The sequence below is a fragment of the Lactuca serriola genome, chromosome 3, assembly GCF_051521515.1.
Source record: "Lactuca serriola cultivar US96UC23 chromosome 3, Lser_US96UC23_V15, whole genome shotgun sequence".
NCBI classification, from domain to species: Eukaryota; Viridiplantae; Streptophyta; class Magnoliopsida; order Asterales; family Asteraceae; genus Lactuca; species Lactuca serriola.
Window position 1 is genome coordinate 76,169,607 of NC_136410.1, and position 19,830 is coordinate 76,189,436.

At 34.5% G+C, this 19,830-nt stretch overlaps 1 protein-coding gene across 1 annotated transcript; it reads right to left on the minus strand.

Moving 5' to 3' along the window:
- Nucleotides 1-16,078: 16,078 nt before the first annotated feature.
- On the minus strand, nucleotides 16,079-18,639 carry LOC145092673 (U-box domain-containing protein 11-like). Its single transcript, XM_079030639.1, has 4 exons — nucleotides 18,100-18,639; nucleotides 17,767-17,883; nucleotides 17,377-17,688; nucleotides 16,079-17,290 (listed from the first exon to the last, which is right to left on the minus strand). The coding sequence occupies exons 1-4, from the start codon at nucleotides 18,412-18,414 to the stop codon at nucleotides 16,208-16,210; spliced, it is 1,827 nt and encodes a 608-aa protein (XP_078886765.1). The 5' UTR covers nucleotides 18,415-18,639; the 3' UTR covers nucleotides 16,079-16,207.
- Nucleotides 18,640-19,830: the final 1,191 nt, after the last annotated feature.

Here is a 19,830-nt window from a genome sequence, read left to right on the forward strand (position 1 = left end):
TTAGTTCTCCCAGACAGAGAGTTGAAGGCAGTTCGCAGGACAGTTGGCCATAGCAAACTTCAAGGACGAAGTTTAGTTTAAGTGGGGGAGAGTTGTAACACCCAAGATCAGAAAGGCCAAGAAAAGGAAAGAAACTCTAAGTCAAGGAGTGGACTCGTCGAGCCCAGAGAGGAACTCGACGAGTCGGAGCGGGATCCGGGGGATCGAGTAAGTGACCAACTCGGTGAGTCAGCTCGTGAACTCGGCGAGTTGGGCCTGAACGAGGAAAACCCTAAATCCGGGACTTGGAGCCTATTTAAACGTCTCATTCTCCTCCCTAGGGTTCCTTTACTGCCTCTCTACCCCAGAACACCAAACCCTAGCCACCATATCCGTTTTTGAGCTAGATCTTGCCTTGAAGAGTGCATTAAAGCTTGGAGAAGGAAGAAAGGCCTTGGAGGTGCAAGAAGGGACTGTAGATCCGGGATTGAGAAGACATTTCAGACTAATTGGAGCTCGGAGAGCTAGAGGAGCAGCAGCTCAGGGGATCGACGAGTAGCAGCCAGAGGATTATCAGCAGAGCTCAGCAGTTCAGGTGAGTTTCCTTCCAGTAGGAACGGGCCTAAGGCCACAATGCCGACCCGTTTAGCTAGCAGTAGTTTCCGGATTTTGATCCGATGCAGTAGTTAGTATGTTTGATGCCTTCGTGGCTCAGACAGGATTTATGTGTTATGTGTTCCGGGCTACGGCCCGATGCAGTATGCAATATATGTGTGTTCATGCTAGTTGATATGTTTATGATATGTGATGTTCAGTTAGTTCCGGACTTCGGTCCGATGCAGGGGGCAAGGCCCCAGTTAGTCCGGACTTTGGTCCGATGCAGGGGACAAGGTCCCAGTCAGTTTCCAGACTTCGGTCCGATGCAGGGGGCAAGGCCCCAGTTAGTCCGGACTTCGGTCCGATGCAGGGGACAAGGTCCCAGTCAGTTTCTGGACTTCGGTCCGATGCAGGGGGCAAGGCCCCAGTTAGTCCGGACTTCGGTCTGATGCAGGGGACAAGGTCCCAGTCAGTTTCCGGACTTCGGTCCGATGCAGGGGGCAAGGCCCCAGTTAGTCCGGACTTCGGTCTGATGCAGTAGGCAAGGCCTAGTATGTGCTTTATATGTTATTGCATGGTATGTGGTCGTTTGGGGGAGCTCATTAAGCTTCGTGCTTATGGTTTTCAGTTTTGGTTTCAGGTACTCAGTTTTCAAAAGAGGAGCTCGGGAAGATTGCAGTGCACACACCATAGTCAGTTAGCCTGGGAATGTTTGACTCTGATAATGAGATTATGTTTTGAATTTAATACTCGAAAGTTATGTTTTGAATTATGATACGTTTTTATAAATCTGGTTTTAGTAATGCTTTTAAAGAAATTTTTAGTCGTGATTTTTGGGTCGTTACAACATAGCTGCCCACCATGTCTTCCAAGTAGTTAAGCAGCTCACCCTTTCCTATCAATGTACTTTCCATTGATCAAGGTGCCTGCCTTTTATGAGTTCAAATGAGAACTCATAGAACTCACATTCATAATTAACTCAATTGGAATGGCACAGAAACAAAATAGTGTCAACACGATAGGTTGTAAACCTCAACTCGTGTGCTAGTGATGATCGATAAGGTTTATTTTGATTTGTTCTTGAAACCTTTGAAGACCATTAACACTCCCAATGACTCCTTGACATATAAGATTCTCTTGTCAATGAACATTTCTTGACAACCAAATATTCAAGAGTTAGTGTAGTTTTTATCAAAACACTTCATAAATTGGTCCTAGTTGGTCTTTGTTTTATCCAAGACATCACAACTTTCCACATTTGATGAATGCTATAAACCTTCTTAATACTTTTCACTCAATGTCACAATCTTAACTCTAAGACTTATTTTGGAACGAAGTATGATTGACTTCTTGATTTAACCATTTCCACAATTCTTGATTCCTCTTCTTAGACATACAATTGTACTAAGACTCACTTAAAGGATCAATTGAGATATGGTTCTTAATCATTAAGACCTATCATAAAGCATAAAAGGTACTCTCCCTTCTTCTTAAATGGAGAAACTTTTATCTTTCTGCCTACTTGATTCTTCTTATTCGTTCTGCTATTGATTTAAACTTTTACAATCAATTAAGAATTACACTTAATCTTATAAGTATAATCATATTTACTAAACCTTTAGTAAATCACGACGAATATCTTGTTACTCTTATGGTGGACTTGATCAACACGCAACTTTGTGTACTCGATCTCCTAGTCCTTCACTTGACACTTTGTCAATGTATTAGTCTAATTTCCAAATATGAAATTTCTCATTCATCGTGCAACCATGTTGCATGATTCCAAGTTTCTGTCCAATTGAAACTTGGGCGATGAGAAACTCTCCCTATTTGGTAAATTCTCGACATTTCCACAAACAACAAAATTAAGAATCAAATCCATTATTGCTAATATTAGAAACATTCAAACATCAAATTTTCATACATGTCATTGCAAGGATAAATAAATAATATAAAATCAAAATTTATTTTATTGCGGAAAAACTTTTCCTTACAATGCAATTCATTGAAAAACTATGCTAATACATATTTCTTAGCAATCTAATTCTAACTTTAAGTAATAGCTCAAGAATCTAATCTTCAAGTAATGCGATCGAAATCCATTTCTTCACGGTTAGATTCTGCTCACTTCTTCCCTTAAGCTTCCTTTCTTTTCTTCGATCCTACAAAACATCAATTGTAATCTTATCACATTATGTATTAAGAATCTAGAATAGAAGCTTAAAAGAGTTAGTCAATGGATTTTTACCAAAAGCAGAGCCATACGTTTTGACTCTCCCATCTCTTAGATCTCTTAGGTAAATAGGGCAGCTTCGTCTCCAATGCCCCTTCTCTTGGCAATAAAAGCAAATTGACTCTTTTGGAACAGCACATGGAACTGCTTCAGATATTGCCTTTCTCTTATGATCAAACTCTTCGATCATGGCATGTCTTTCGTTGTCATTGCCTATATCCATAGAGGTCTGGAAGGCAGATTCACCATTCAACTTTGCTTTTCTATTGCGCCAAACCATTGCTGATTCAGCAGCAATAAGCATATAAGTGAGATCTATAAGGGTCACATCGCGGTTCATCATATAGTACTCTCTTACGAACTCACAATACGAGTTAGGAAGTGACTGAAGAACCCAGTCAACAGCCATCTCCTCACAGACAACGGATCCCAACATTCTTAACCTATCAATGTGTGACTTCATCCCTAGGACGTGTGCACACACCGACTTTCCTTCTTTATGTTTACTTGCCAAAAGGGCTTGAGTGAGCTTGAAATTTTCAAGCCTTCGAACTTGTGGGTTAGGGAGAATAATTGGAGGGGGTGGAGGAAGAGAAGCATGATCTCTTGTTCCTCGATCGAATCGTGGAATATCATCTTCATGCGGAATGCTTGTTCCACGCGAATTGGGAAGAACATAGTTGTGATACTTTGACATCTACAAAACGAGAGAAAACGAATTCAAGTTAGTTAATTGATTGAGTCCTTAATAAATCACCCAAATGAGATATTAATGCTAGGACCCAACACAATACGCTACAACCTAGAAAAGGGATGTCGTAATCTAGTTGCAGAATATTTGAAGGTAAGTGAATGACGATTCACTAATTTCCACCATGAAAAACGAAAAAGAAATTTAAGTTTTAAATCTATGAAAACTCCTAGATCCTATGAGATTCATTGAACATTTCAATGGCATGTTTAAATCTCGATATGCCCCTCTAGTTTGTGACTGGGATGCCGAGGATCACAAAGCGGGTGTGAATAACCATGCAAACTTACATGGTGCCCTCACATGTTACAGTCACCTATTCGATGTGCCGGTAAACCACACACGCTCCACCGAACTATGCCAAACATTGAGTCACCCTTTGCTACCTTTGCTTAGAACCATTTAGTGTGCTGGTTAACCACACACGCTCCACTAACGTCTTCACAATGGCACAAAGTGTAATTTCATGGAATTGCATCAATTCACTTTTGCCTAAGTAACTAAGATTGAGAATTTGTAAAACATTTAGTTACTTTTGTACTTCATTATACTTATAATGGAAGGTTTTGTCCTATCCTACCCGTTCGGTTAATGACCCTCCACTAGTCAAGAGTGCGGTGGGTAAGAGTGGATACCCATTCAATCGCCATTTTATAGGCAATTTCCTTAAACACCCCTTATAGACCAGCTTCGTGAATGAGGCCTACTAACGGTAAGACTGACTTTTACTCATACATATATATAATGTTAGAATTTTAATGTTATATATAGTATAAGGTGTATTTTACACTTTTAAAATACTAGGAGGTCAAATTTAACAATCATACTTTTAATTCAATTAAATTGTAAACCTAAACTTTTACGGATTTATTAAACCTCTTTTAATTATACACCTTAATTAATTAATAAAACCATAGGGGTGTGATGTGAACTTTTCAAAATAATACTAGGGTTTTAGAATTTAACATTCCTAAATTAAACCTTTTAATCAACTTTTAAATTCCAAAACTTGAGGGCAAGTTTTGAAACATTTCAAAACATTTAGGTTTAGAATTTAAATATACATCAAAATTAAACTTTTAATCAGAATTTAAATTCCAAAACTTGAGGGAAAGTTTTGAAACCTTTTCAAAACATTAGGGTTTCAACTATTTTAAATTTCAAAACTAAACTTTTGAGTTTAAATTTAAACTATAAAATCTAAAGGGGAGAAATTGAAACTTTTCATAACACAAGGATCAAATAACAAATAATATAAATTAAACAATTAATTTCATCATTATCTATATTTGACCTAATTTTCAATTTCTTGCAAAATAAGTTACCCAATTAATACAAATAATCCAATCTTTATCATATAAGGAAGTTATTATCTAATCAATTGGTAATTATCTTGTGTTTTTGGCAAAGATATTCATTAAGAAACAATAAAATTCGTATTTTATAGGTTTAAAACGAATATGGTAATTATCCTTAAGCAAAACAGCAACAAAATCCAAAGTTTCCTCTGTCTGACGCTCCGACTCGCCGAGTAGGGCTGACTCACCGAGTCCAAGTAGTGACTTGCCGAGTCAGGTCGAACAGTAAGCCCAAATTCAATTTTCAGCTACATAATGCATCAATACAATAGAAACCAATCAAGGCTCTGATACCACTGATGGGTTTTAGCTATAAGAACATCCTATGTGCTCATACAAACCCTAATGCTTGGATCTAGGTTTCTCTATTGTACATGCAATTCATACAAGACTATAAACCCTAGATCTAGCATATGATAATCAATATATAACATATAATTAGGGTTTAGATCATACCTTGATTGTTATGTAGCAATAACAATCTCAAATCCTTCTTGTATTGACTTTAGAAAGCTTAGAGTCACAAATGTCACTCCTCTAATGGTTCACAAACACCAAGAGCAAGAGGATGAAGAAGAGAAGAGAAGAGAAGGAGGCTCTCAAAAACTTTTGGAAACCCTAACCAATTAGTTCACCACGTTTTTGGAGCATAAGGGTTCTATATATAGTGAGGCTATTAGGGTTATCTAACAAGGAAACCCTAATTTGGATGCTTAAGCCCTAAGCAACCCATGGACTCCTTTCCTTAAAGGCCTTGGACGATTTCCAATGGGTTTCCCCATAGAATTCGCCCAACCTTATAATATAAGGCAATCCATAGCCCAGTTGCAATTATCTTATAATTACAATTCCAGTCCCTTAAGTTTAATTAATCTTTTTTTTAGTCACAAACTTAATTCTTATTAATTCTTGACTAATATTAATTAAACAATATGATTTCTCCTTTAATATATTATTCTCATAATATATTAATAAATCATATTTAATACTTTCTCTCCACAATTCATCCTATCAAGTTGCTTTGGTGAAGGCAACTCAAAAGCACTATGCACCATCGGGTCAAGTACATACTAAAATAGTTATGGACTTAGACACTAATCCAACACTTTTTAGGTAAGACAGGGACCAAATCTGTAACGAAAACAAATAGTAGGAACCAAACGCGTAACAAAAACAAATAGTAGGACCTCCCGAGTTAAAAAAAATAAACTAGGGACCAAACGCGTAAATTACTCGAAACCATATGGACCATTCGTGTAATTTACTCAAGAGTCTTCGTTAGCTCAGGTAAGGAACAATGAAACGTTAACAAAGCACCTGTCATACGAAACGGTGTACGATCACATAGAAAATCCCTAATTTCTTCAAACAAATGCAACAACAAAGAGACTCTTCTGGAAAGATCTGTACACTCCTTCTTGAATGCTCCTTTGAATCCGGTACCGGAGTGACCTGCTACATCGCGGATTAGGCGGAGAAGAGACTCGATTGCTTGCACAGTGACGGTGGAGTCGACGTCGACGGAGGCTATGGGAACTGAACTAAACAAAAATAATTACTATTAGTCGGTCATCAACATTTGAGCAATTACAGAGAGTTATAATGTAATACGCATTCGAGTTTTAACTGCCTGAAAAAACAGAAAACTTCATCTCGGATTTGCTTACACTTTCTGACTCCAATCCTCCACGCTGTTTCTCTGAATCTCCTTAGCATTTTGGCTCGTTTTTCTGTAACGAGAACGATGAAGCGATTTCTTCATTTTAATATGATCTATCAGGCGAATTTTGGCAAGGATTTGCCATGGCGACTTCGAGGATCCTTCCTCCATTGAAGCCGTTTCCATAATTTCTATTTTCTTCTACAGGTTGTTTTTCCTTTTTTAAGTTAGTTTTTGACTTTTTAGTTTTTACCCCTTACTTAATTGCCAATTTTCAAATAAGGCTAATTATTAATCTAGCCAAATTAAGGAACTGATTAACAATTTTTAGCCAAAAATTAGGATTTGTCCGAAAATAGCCCACGAAACCGTAGGTTTTAAGATTCGTCTACTGTTTTGTGTTTTGTATAAAAAATTACTTTGAAGATATAAAATCGTAGGTTATTTTAAAACCTACGACTTTCTTTGTATAAACTACGGTTTCCCAAACTGTAGCCTACTGTTTGGGTAAAATCTACAGTTTTTTTAACTACGGTTTTGGGGGTAAAATCTACGGTTTTGATAAAAAAGCTACAGTTTTATTTTTATTTTTTTTAACATAGAGTATTTTTTGAGAATTATTTTAATTAAAAGTAGTCAAGTTTAACAAAAAAAGTAGTCCAGTTTCAAAAAATACTCTCTATTAAAAAAAATAATAAATAAAAACAAAACTGTAGTTTTTTTTACCAAAAACGTAGATTTTACCCCCAAAACTGTAGTTAAAAAAAAAAAAAAAAAAAAAAACGTAGGTTTTACCCAAACAGTAGTTTATACAGAGAAAACCATGGGTTTTAAAATAACCTACGGTTTTATATCTTCAAAATAAAAAAATATATATACAAAACACGAAACAATAGATGAATTAGCGAAACAATAAACGAATATAAAAACCTACTCTTTTGTGGGCTAGTTTTGGCTAATGTGTTTTTTTCGCTAATTTTGGATAGGTAATTAAGGATTTTGGATTTACTTATGATTTACATTACATGCTTAAATTTTAAATAAATTTATTTTGTATTTTGTTTGTGGTTAAATCGTTAATGGTTATTCTTCTCTGTTAACTCTTGAATATATAAGGTTGAAGGGAATCGTGTAGCACTTGTCGAACTCCACATCAGCTCCACCAAGAAAGAAATGGGGGAAGAAGCTTAGAAGAAGAAGAGAGGGTTGGGTTGCTGAATGGGGAGAAGAAAGGAGGAAAGAAGAGAGGAAGAAGAAATTGACTTGGCTTGCATTTGACAAGTTGACTTTCCGAGCTCGACATTCCGAATTCAGGGTTGGTATTTCCCGAGTCCATGTCACTCTATCAAGGGTGTGCCGAGTCCACTCTGTGCAGCCTAAATTCCAATAAATTCAAATCTTGTGGATTTAATTTAATCATATTAAATACCAAATATCAATGTAATAAAAAATGTTATGTCATTACTTAAAAGAATAAGAGAAAATGACAATAAATGTGTATATTAGTAAGATTTTTCTATCAAATAGTCATAAATATGGGTGGCAAATCGGGTCATTGTGTCGTGTTTTTTTCTGACACGACACGACAAAGTTTTATGTAACACGAACACGACACGACACGATCTTGGGTTTTTTTAACTAACACGAAAATGAACCAATTAAAAAAACAGCAAACACGACACGACACGACAAAGATAACATTAAATAACAATTAATATATTTAATTATTATTTATTCATACATAACATGAAAAACACGACAAAAAATGTTAAATCGTGTCAATTTCGTGTCAAATTTGGAACACGAACACAACACGACATGACGTCGTGTTTTTTACACTTGACAACAAACCCGACACGAACACAAATTAGAATTTTAGTTTCGTCTCAAATTTGTTTCGTGTCATGTATTTTTTTCGTGTCGTGTCATCAATTACCACTCCTAGTCATAAACCATAAAAATATGCAAAACATACATCTTTTTACAAGTCTATTTGTGAAAATGTAGCCGGCCTGCAATTTTTTTTTTTCAAAAACTAAAACGTCATCGTTTTGTGCTCTACGAAAATATATGTCATATGTGAAAAATAACTTCATTTGCAAAAATCTAAAAAAAATACTATATTTTCCTTAAAAAACATGTATTGTCTTATCACATTGACTACTAAAATCAGAGAGCATATTGCAAACATCAGAATCCGTACAACAAAAATCCATACAATGTAGAACATGTTATCTTATAAGAAATTGTTTTGAAACAAAACACTTTCCATAACCTATTGTCCAATTTTGAGAGCCAACTTTTATTACCATTTTAGTATCATTTCATTAGGAACTTTTTCCAACTTACCATTTCTGCTTTTTTAAGGTAACATGAGTTCAAACATTCTGGATGAGTATTTTATTGTTTTTTGTAACACTGGTTCATGACAGTAAGAAAATATGGAATTAATATATGTCAAATCATTTGTTAAAAACTTTAATGTTTAAATTCCCTTAGATATGAAATTCCCATATCTATACAAATTGGTCAAACCTATGACGTGTTTATAAGACAAAACTAATATAGTATGCCATACCAACACCTTACATTGAAGTATGTTATATAGGTAGCTGATGTGAAATGTTTAAAAATATTATTCAACAAGTTTAAACTCATGTATATCTATATCTGGTGGATAATGATCAAGTGGAAGAGTGTGACAACCCGATTTTTTTTTTTTTGCTTTGAAGACTCAGTCAGTCAACTCAACTGAGTGTTAGACTCATTGGTAATGAGTTCTAGCATTGTTGAAGGTCATTCTAAGGAGATTGAGCCTAGTACACTTAAGGAATAAGTGTTACGAAGTACCTGCTAGAGACACTGTTGAGCTAATCCAACCTTAACCTCATCAAGAAGAGTTCACGGCCTCAAGCACTTGATTTTACGGCCGTAAACTCCCCTATATAGGCTCATATTCTTCAACTTTCTTCATTTAGTTCATTTCCACCTCAAGAACACTTCCACATCCTCTCAAGTATCATCGAGTTCATCATCTTAGATCATCAAAATCGTAAGTGTTCTTTCCTTGATTTGTTGTTACACTTCATCTCCTAGTTACACACTTAGATTTCATCCATGAAAATCATGTTTTCATAGATCTTTAAGTTTCACCAAGAACACCAAGAACACAAACTAGTGTTCTTGGCCAAAATTAACCATTTCAAGCTTCTATATTGTAATTCCTCCTCCCTATACTTGATATCTAGTTAAGACTCATGCTTGGAACCTTGAAAACATCAAGAATGCAAGACCAAAAGGAGTTTACGGCCAAGCCACCTCCCATGGCCGTAAACCCCTATAAAGGTGCCATTTTGGCCATAAACTCTTCCTAAGGCTTGGATTTGAGGCTATAAAACTCCCATGTGCATTGTAAGACCTTGAACCATCACCAAACTCACCATTTAGAGGGTTTACAGCCCAAGAGTAAACACCCTTGGCCGTAAACTCCAATTAAGGTCAAGTCTTGGACCTTAAACTCATCTAGACTCTTGCTAAAACCTGAGAACACTTAAACCCTTGAGATTCCCTACCTTTAAGGCCCTAAATATGACCATTTAGAGATTTTACGGCCAGGAGTAAACTGCCTTGGCCGTAAACACCTCAACACTCTCCATAGGGTTGGCCTTTCTCTTTATGTAGAGCAAAAGTCCCTCAAGCTTCCCTAGCCTTCAAACCAACACTTATGCATGTTTGACCATGAGTTTACGGTCGTAAAATCCTTTGGGCCATAAACCCATGGTAGTAAACTCATGTTAGAGTCATTCCACACTCTTTAGTCCAATCACATGTGATTCCAACACTTGGTCAAAGTGTTTCCTAGTCCCGGAAGGTGTTTCCTTTCATATAGTTGCTTATAAACACTATATTCATGCCAATTTATGCCATTTAGGACTTATTGTGTCTTGGGACTTCATTCGTGTAACTTCTCATCCTTACACGTGTATTCGTTGAATCACCCACATCAGGTGAGTTCATACCCCGTAATGAATCTTTTAACTGTTTTAAATGCTTTAAAGTGGGGGGGGGGGGAATACAAGTTGAACACAATGATAATTATGTAATTGGTTGTTATAAACATCTTTCAAAATGTTACTTATGTTTTCTATAAGTTATCAAAACATTTTAGAAACTATTTTACAGTTATGTTGCTTTATAGTTTAACAAAACTCCGTTTTTAAAGTACAAGCATAACTTGGTAGTAAAATGAGTCTTTTCAATATCAGTTCAAGTAGAATACTAGTAATCTATAATGGGTATACTTTAGGGGTTCAGTTCATACTAGATACAATACACGATAACATAAAGAACATACTAAGATACTATAACAAGAGAAGGTACTAAGATACTATAACAGAACGAACATAGTAGGATGCTATAGCATGGAACTATTACAGGATCTAACTATAACAATGAATCACTAACGCATTGTTTTAAACAAAAGGTGATAGTTATATTGGGTACACGTGATCATATAAATTTAATGTGGATGTTCACGGCTTGCAATTGATTGCAGAGGTCGCGTTTGGTTCCCATAATCTTTTGACAGGGAGAGCGTTTAGTATGGGATCTAGCCATCACATTATACCTTAATAATCAATTCAAGGCAATTAGTACAATAGTAGTTACTATATACAATCCTACAGTACTTACATTTTACAAACGACAACAGATCAGTCGGGTCTAATACATTCAATAGAAAGGGAGCATAATGCTAACCTTATGATTCCTTAATGTATACATCAAGGAATATATATATATATATATATATATATATATATATATATATATATATATATATATATATATAAATAGGATCCGAAAGGTAATAGGATGTGTGCTTTCCTCTTTTCCTGTTCCTTGTTAGGTTGTGGGCTTAGAGCAGATTCACCCAACCTATTATCTATTCGATTTTAGTTATATATATATATATATATATATATATATATATATATATGATCCGTACACATTAAGTCATCATAAGGGGTACCAGGTATGGGTCAAGTCATAGGACACTAATTCAATGCACAATTTTCTAGTACGAAGCATACTTTTCAAACAGAACTTTTGGTACTCAAAGCTAGAAACTTACCAGTAAACGGTTTAATCCATTTTATTAAACCAGTGTAAACTTAAAGGACTTTAGGTGATTGACTCTATAATACCTTAGTTTATACATCATGGTTATATATCATTAATACCCAACGGGTAGTTGGATGCGTGCTTTCCGCCTTATCTCCTGTTCCTTGTTTGGTTGTGGGCTTAGGGCAGATTCATCCAATCAACTATATATTCAATATTAGATTATATATATAGCCAGTATAAATTAAGTAATTATAGAAGTAGTCACTGTGGTCACTATTTTATTATAAGAAATAAGGGTTTTCTTAAAGGATATTTTCATTAAATATAAATGAACTATTACAATTAACTCCATGAGTAACAAGTGAATACACCAGGATTATATACAACGAGGACCTAACAAACAATGGGATGTGTGCTATCCGCCTTACCTCATGTTCCTTGTTTGGTTGTGGACTTAGGGCAGATGCGCACAATCAATTATTTGTTTACTCTGAGTTTTACATAACTTGTATCTACTTAGTACTCATAGAAAGGATTGTAGGATCATTTTTACGTATCTTTCATCAAAGTAGGAAATATAGGATTTTCTAGGGAAACAGGCGAACTTTTCTAAAATCAAAACTTATAACTTACGACATTTCAACCACATTTTTCAACAACTTTCTACAACTGACCTACATCACTAAAATCTTATGAACTCACTAGCTTAATTGCTGATAAACTCTTTCAAATAACTTGTATTCTCAGGAAACTAGTAGACAGGTACTCGCTTTGGGAATTCAGAAGATGGAGCAGTATAGCTTCAAGTCTTGTTTTGTTATTTGCTTATGTACTCTATGTTTTGTGAACACATACTTTGTAAACACTTTCTTTCTAACGAAATGGTTGTTCATTACTTGCTTACTATGATACATGTCTTGTGATACTAAACATGACGTCCTCCACCCCCGAACGTTTCCGCCGTTTCGGTTTTGGGGTGTGACAAAGAGACATATTGCTCCATATAATGTCGCAAATTGATATGTTATTGGTGGAAACCGATATAACAATGGAAAAAGTAGTAACAGTCAAGTAGGTATGCATACATATGCAAATGATCATCACAATGTTGGTGGATATGTTCCATACAGAGCACCAACAACAAATTCAATCTACAAGTTGTTTATGAAAATCATTACATGTATCTACAAATTTAGTATGTTAATCATGGATATTATATACCACATCAAACGTTGATAGTTACACATCAAATGTGAGTAGAATGACAAATTCATTATGTCGAACCAGAAAATTATCAGAACTTTGATGACATAGATAATGTTACATGTAACTAAGATAAAAATGACGGTGTCTGTCAAAATTAAGATGGCAATGATGATTTTTAAAGAAATTGAGTAGTATATATATATATATATATATATATATATATATATATATATATATATATATATATATATATATATATATATATATGGTACTTTTGGAGTTGTACTTTAATAGCAATTTAGTACTTTGTATTAATAGGACACTTAATGTAACAATATACTTTCTATATGTTTGTTATTTAAGACCACAAAAGTCTTAGAGCACTGTATTTAGTATAGTTTAATAGCAATGTACTTTAATAATGTTGTACATATATGCATTGTACTTTAAATGCAGTTTGCTTTACTAACATTATATGTAATAGCAATGTACTTTAAATGGTTTGAAAACTCAACCTTTTTTAATATAGATTATTTCTATGAATTTATCAATTAAGATTTAGATAATGTCATAAGATAGGAAAGAAAAACGATTGGCATAAATAAATATGACCGAAAAGAAAAACAAATTTATCATTGGAAAAAAAAAGACTATAAAGGGACAATATCAATATTTCCTTACTCCAACTTTTCCCTTAAATATTCAATAAATAAATATAGAATTGATTTGAGTAAATCATTTGTTAATAACTTTATTTTCTTGATAATTGTCTTTAAAAATCGGTTAAAAGTACATGTGGCCGATCGATTATGGTTCTTTAGGATTATGTACAATTGAGGATGTGTTTAGCGCACCACGGCTAACTTTTTTTTTCGAATCGTTTGGGATTGTCATATTTGCCAAGCCAAAATATAGATGATAAGCTACTCCAATCATTGAAAAGAGAAAATGTTACATCATCCACCATATTCGACAAAAAAAGGACTAAAAGAGGACAATATCAATATTTCCTTACTCCAACTTTTTCCTTTAATAATCAAATAAATAAATATAGAATTGGTTTGAGTAAAAATTCGTTAAAAACTTTATTTTCTAGATAATTGTCTTTACAAAATAACTAAAAGTACATGTGGCCGGTCGATTATGGTTCTTTAGGACTAGGGGTGACAATTGATGACACGACACGACAAAAATACACGACACGAAACGAAATTGGGACGAAACTGAAATTCGAATTCGTGTTCGTGTCAAGTATAAACAACACGATGTCGTGTTGTGTCGTGTTCAAAATTCGACACGAAACTGACACGATTTAGCATTTGTCTGTCGTGTTTTTCGTGTTTATCATGTTATGTATGATTAAGTATTAATTAAATAAATTAATTGTTATATTATGTCATCATTTTCATATCGTGTCGTGTTTGCTGTTTTTTAATCGGTTCGTTTTCGTGTTAGTTGAAAAAAAACATGATATCGTGTCGTGTCGTGTGCGTGTTACAAAAAACGTTGTCGTGTCGTGTCGAGTCAGACAAAAACACGACACGATGGCCCGATTTGCCACCCCTATTTAGGACCGATCGATTATGGTTCTTTAGGACTATGCACGAATGAGGCTGTGTTTAGCGGACCAAAATTAGATATTTTTCGAGCTTTTGAGATTGTCATGTTTGTCAATCCAAAAAATAGCTGATAAGATACTCTAACCAATGTTTGAAGGAGCTTTTTATATTTTTCCAATTATGCCCTTCAAAAATAGATAAGAGATATGCACAATCTCAAACAATCAGCAACGTAATTATCGCAAATCATTATATATCCGATCCAATTCCCCTATAAATCGCAAGAATATTTTCCCTCCACGATCAATTTCTATAAAGTGATGCATTATCAATGTTATCGATTTATGTTAGAGAAGCACGACATCGTAAAAATTTGTATAAAAGACATCGTTGAAGTTTTGTTTATCATCATCATGTATGCATTCTTTTGATTTTCTTTATTGTTTCATTCAGTTGATCGAAACTATTCACACATGAACTTACATATTGGTATTACTATATAGATCAATCTAATCCATTCATATAGGAAAATACTACATAGTAAACAAATGATATCCTAACCGAAAAGGATATTTGGCACCATATCCACATCTCATATATATCATCAGTCATAGTTTGAACATGTGCTTACAACCAATGCCCAAGAGGCTTTTAATTGTGCACATTCATTTCTTCGAAGTTCAATTGAACATTCGTTGGGAGTGTTGAAAAAAGAGGTGAAAAAATATTGAATAGAATGCCAATTGGAAAATATTGAACAAAGGTGGAAAATAACGACATTTACCCTTCATACAATATTCAAAGAAATGACTCGACAAATATGAATTTCAACATTGTTCAACAACATAATTACATGCCTATAGAAGAACAATATAATCATTAAAGATTTTGTCATAATAATATTCGACAATCACGACAAGAGATGCGAGAAATTTGTGATAATATTACAAATATGATATGGGATGCACGAAATTTCACTTAAACACAAATAATCGGGTAAATGTCATTTAGTATTTAGTTTAATTTGATTCTATGATTTACATATTTGTCTTATAATATTGAATCATTTTTGTATATGTCCTTTTATGTAGTTTTACATTTCCCAACTTAGCTTATCAAATAGTTTTGTTCTGTTTTCAGATAGTCCGTCAAACATAACTTAAGACTTACGAATAATTACACGATGATCGGTTAGAGATAGACATAAAATTAGTTATCATCATTCGAACGGAAAACAACACGAAACGGGCTTGAGGAATAATCGAGTTTTTGTAAACCGGGCGTATTTATCCGAGCCAACTGTATTAAACATATTTTTACCGAATAGAAAACATGTTTCAAAAAAACAGATTTTCTTAGACCGATTTTAAATCATTTAACAACAGTTCCACTGTTTTTTTTTTTTTACTGAAAAAAGTTTGAATCCGAAAATAGAACCTTGGGTATTAATTAATTTTTAAGCTGATTCCTAATAATAATTTAATGATTTATGATTTTAGGTTAATATACAACATAACAACACCAATCAAGTGTGTATAAACTAGAAACTTGGGCATTAATTAATATTTAAACAAACACAAATGTTATCCTCTATAATCTATATCAAACAAATAATAACAAATATGAAATCAACTATTGACCAACAAGAATACACAAAGAAAAAACACAAGAAGTTGCTTCACCTCTTTGTTTTCTTCAACTAAAGAATCGTGTAAAAAAATAAAAAATGAGATAAATAAGTCAGTCAACGCGTACTTGTAAATGTTCCAGATTTTGTCGAAACCTTTCAATATGTCCCAACAACAAGTTAGCCTTTCGTCTACCTCGCTCACTACCATTATCAGCAAGCTCCATCAATGGTGTCAATGCCCCAAGTCTGATCACACACCCAATATTCTCATCGTCTCGCTTACACAACGAAAGCAAAATCGAAGCAGCATTCTCCTTGTTTCTCGGAATCCCAGATTTTACAAAATCAATCAAATTAGGAATAATTTGAGCTCTCACCATAGCCGATTTAGCTTCGTTGTGGCTAGCAAGAATCGAAAGTAAAGTCAAAGCTTCATCAACCATGGCGCTATTCACATCGGTCAACATTTTAAGCAGCACCGAAACAATCCCAGCCCTAACCGCCCTCCCTTTATTTCCTTGATAGATACAGAGATTAAACAACGCCGTCGCAGCGTCGTTCTTCCCTCTTCTACTCCCGTTCTCAAGTAAATCAACCAACGCCGGAATCGCACCGGACCCGCCGATTACGATCTTGTTTTCGTCGGAGAGCGATAAGCTGAAAAGCGTCGCGGCGGCGTTTTCTCGTGTTTCCATGGTTCCGGATTTGAGAAGTTGAACAAGAGAAGGTACTGCGTTTTCTAGCATTATTAATCCTCTGTTGTTGTCGTATATCGAGAGGTTTAAAATCGATGTCACTGCGTGTTCTTGTGTGGTGACATCTTCAGATGTTAATAACCCAACGAGAATCGGAATCCCTCCTGATTCAGCGATAATCATTCGGTTTTCTGTGATTCTTTTTGATAAACATCGGATTTTTGACAATGCTGCCCTTCGTTCTTCAATAGATTGACTCGAGAGGCTATGAATGATTGATTCAATGCTTACATCAAGAAACGATCCATCGCTGTCTTTTAACCTTCTGTTTGTTAGTAAAGTTGAGTGTTCAACTTTGTGAATTGTACACCATTGAGTGATTAAATTTCTCAAGACATAGTTTGGAGTAAGAGTTAGGTTTCGAAGTTTTTGGCGCGTTTTTGGGCATGTTGTGTTTCCGCCATTGATCCATCTTTGTATGTAGGATCTCTCATAAGTCTGTAACATAATATAAAAAGATATGATTAGATGCAAATAAATTTAAAAGAAAAAGAGAAATTTTATGAAATTATGATACGCCATACCTGCCCTGTGGACACGATAACAGGATCTTTGATGATTTCTAGTGAAATAGGGCAAAGGAAGTCAACTGGAATCACAGGAGAAGTTTGTACATCACGAGTAGTTTTTAATAGGGTTGATTCAGTCACAGGCTCTAAATCTTTTGGAAGATTTTCATTTGTAAAACTTCCCACTTTTGATTTAACTCCATCATCATCATCATGAATGTTGATTATTTGAAAAGAATCAGACTCTGTTGCCAATAATAAGATTGGATCTTGTTGTCCAACATATCGTTCTGTTGCTCTTTTCAGTTGAACTCTTACTAAATCAACCTAAAAAACAGAAGGATTGAGAATAATATTTCATTGCAAGATATGTATATGAACAAGTGTTTGATGTTTGAATCTTACTTGTTCTTTAACTTCTTCTGATATGTCAAAATGATCATATGGTAAGTTAGCTAACGCTTTTTCCAATTTCCATGTGACACCTTGGAATTGAAACGCGAATTTCTCGGCTGTTCCTTCCTTTAATCACAAGTAATTAAAAGACTATAAGGAGAAAGAAAGTAGAAGGCTCATACGATAATATGCTTGACTAATTCAATTGAAAAAAAAAATTGTAAATTCAGTCAATTTCTAAATGCAGCGTAATTATGACGCATTCAATTTCTAAATTACAAACTTAGAATCTATTAGCTGAAATTTCCTCAATCGAATCGACAAAATTGGGGGTGTACTTACAGCGGAAATATTGTGATCGAAGCTTCCTGCAGATTGAAGCAATCGATTAGCAGCTTGAAGAGCGGTGGTTAGCTCAGATAAGGAAGAAGGAGACGATGACGAAGAACACGCCGTATCCAACGGCATCAAATCACCTTGAAAATCCCTAATTTCTTCCAATAAATACGACAACAAAGCTACTCTTCTAGAAAGGTCTGTACAGTCCTTCTTGAAGCCTCCTGTGAATCCTGTGGCAGTGGTTCGCGCTACATCGCGGACTAGGCGGAGAAGAGACTGAATTTCGGATATAATGGTGGTGGAGTCGTCGCCGGCCATCGGTGGCGGTGGTGGATTCTTCTTCTCCTCCTCCGTGAACAGCCTCTATTCAAGGAGTAACAGCGAGGAATTGGCTCCTGAGAATTTGTTAAATCTCATGAAAATTGGAATCAATCAAAATTGATTTTGTAGGCAATGATTTTTGAAGGAGAAAATGCGTGTTTTTGGTGAAAGAGAAGAAGACAGTTGTAAGGGGGAATATTACATGAAGGAATACGATAAGTATTCAAAAGTTTGTTGGCAACTAGGCTGTATTTATCCAACAAAACATGTATTTAATATTTAACAAATCATACCCAAAAACATAAATTTGGTCAACTTATTTTAGACAATGTCTTTGAAATTATTTAAAACGTATGTTCTAGATTAGTAATCAAAGAAGGTAAATGAGTTGAGCGTAACTTGTAGAGTTGTAGTTATATAAAAGTGATCGACAATAAATTGTTTACAATTTTTGATTTTATTAAAATAAAAATAGTACTATATAATAGTAAATACGCAATTTTTTAAAGACAACCTAATATTATAACTAAACTTAAAATAACTTTTAAAAAAATTTATTTTTAATTTAAAATATACGTTTTAAACTTACACACATAAACAAAGGTTTGTATGGTGAGTTTTACACGTATACAGCTTTTGCCAAATGTTATTCAAAGCTCTTTTCGAAAGTTTTCAGAAACTTTTCGCTACAAGTTTAAAATTCAGAGGAAATCATATTGTAAATATGTATAATTCGTAAAAAAGACATAATTAGTTGACTCTTATTCATAAGTAATTCAATTAGAGCATTTTAAATTCAACACTTAAGTACAAACATTGTCCAAAGGGTTAATGAACTTGAAAGGTAACGAAGTTTGGTTTTTGTTCACATTAAGGTAACCATGTTTTTTTTTTACACATTTAACCATTAAACTTGTTTGATCTTTTCAAAATAAGATCTTATGACTGGTAATTAGCGGTAACATTACCCTATTATAAACATGTTAAACAAGTTTAATGGTCAAATGTGGACGAAAAAAAAACATGATTACCTAAATATTGACAAAAACCAAAGTTCATTACCCATTTTGGTAATATTGAGTTATTTATGTTAAGTACAAGTAGTCATAAGATCTATTGATGTAATATGAAACTGGGTTGTCCAGTCTTTATGTATGAGGAAACGGTCAAGTCTTGGGCTAACCAGTTTAGACCCAACTAGTTAGGGATTAAGTTGTATATGCTTAAGGGGCTAGGTTATATGTGCTTTAAAGACCTGGCAACACGACCTAGCCCATGACTACTCAGGACTAACATGAGTTAAACCAAGCCTAACCTATTGTTCATTGACTGTCGAAGAATGATCCCAGGGCATAGTCTCTGAGACGATTCTTGTCCAATATTACCAAAACGGGTAAGAAACTTTGGTTTTTA

Coding starts and splice junctions, on each gene's coding strand:
- LOC145092673 (XM_079030639.1), bottom strand. CDS start 18,414: ATGGCCGGCGACGACTCCACCACCATTATATCCGAAATTCAGTCTCTT. Junction 17,884..18,099: donor TCGATCACAATATTTCCGCT/GTAAGTACACCC, acceptor TTGTGATTAAAG/GAAGGAACAGCCGAGAAATT. Junction 17,689..17,766: donor CAGAAGAAGTTAAAGAACAA/GTAAGATTCAAA, acceptor TCTGTTTTTTAG/GTTGATTTAGTAAGAGTTCA.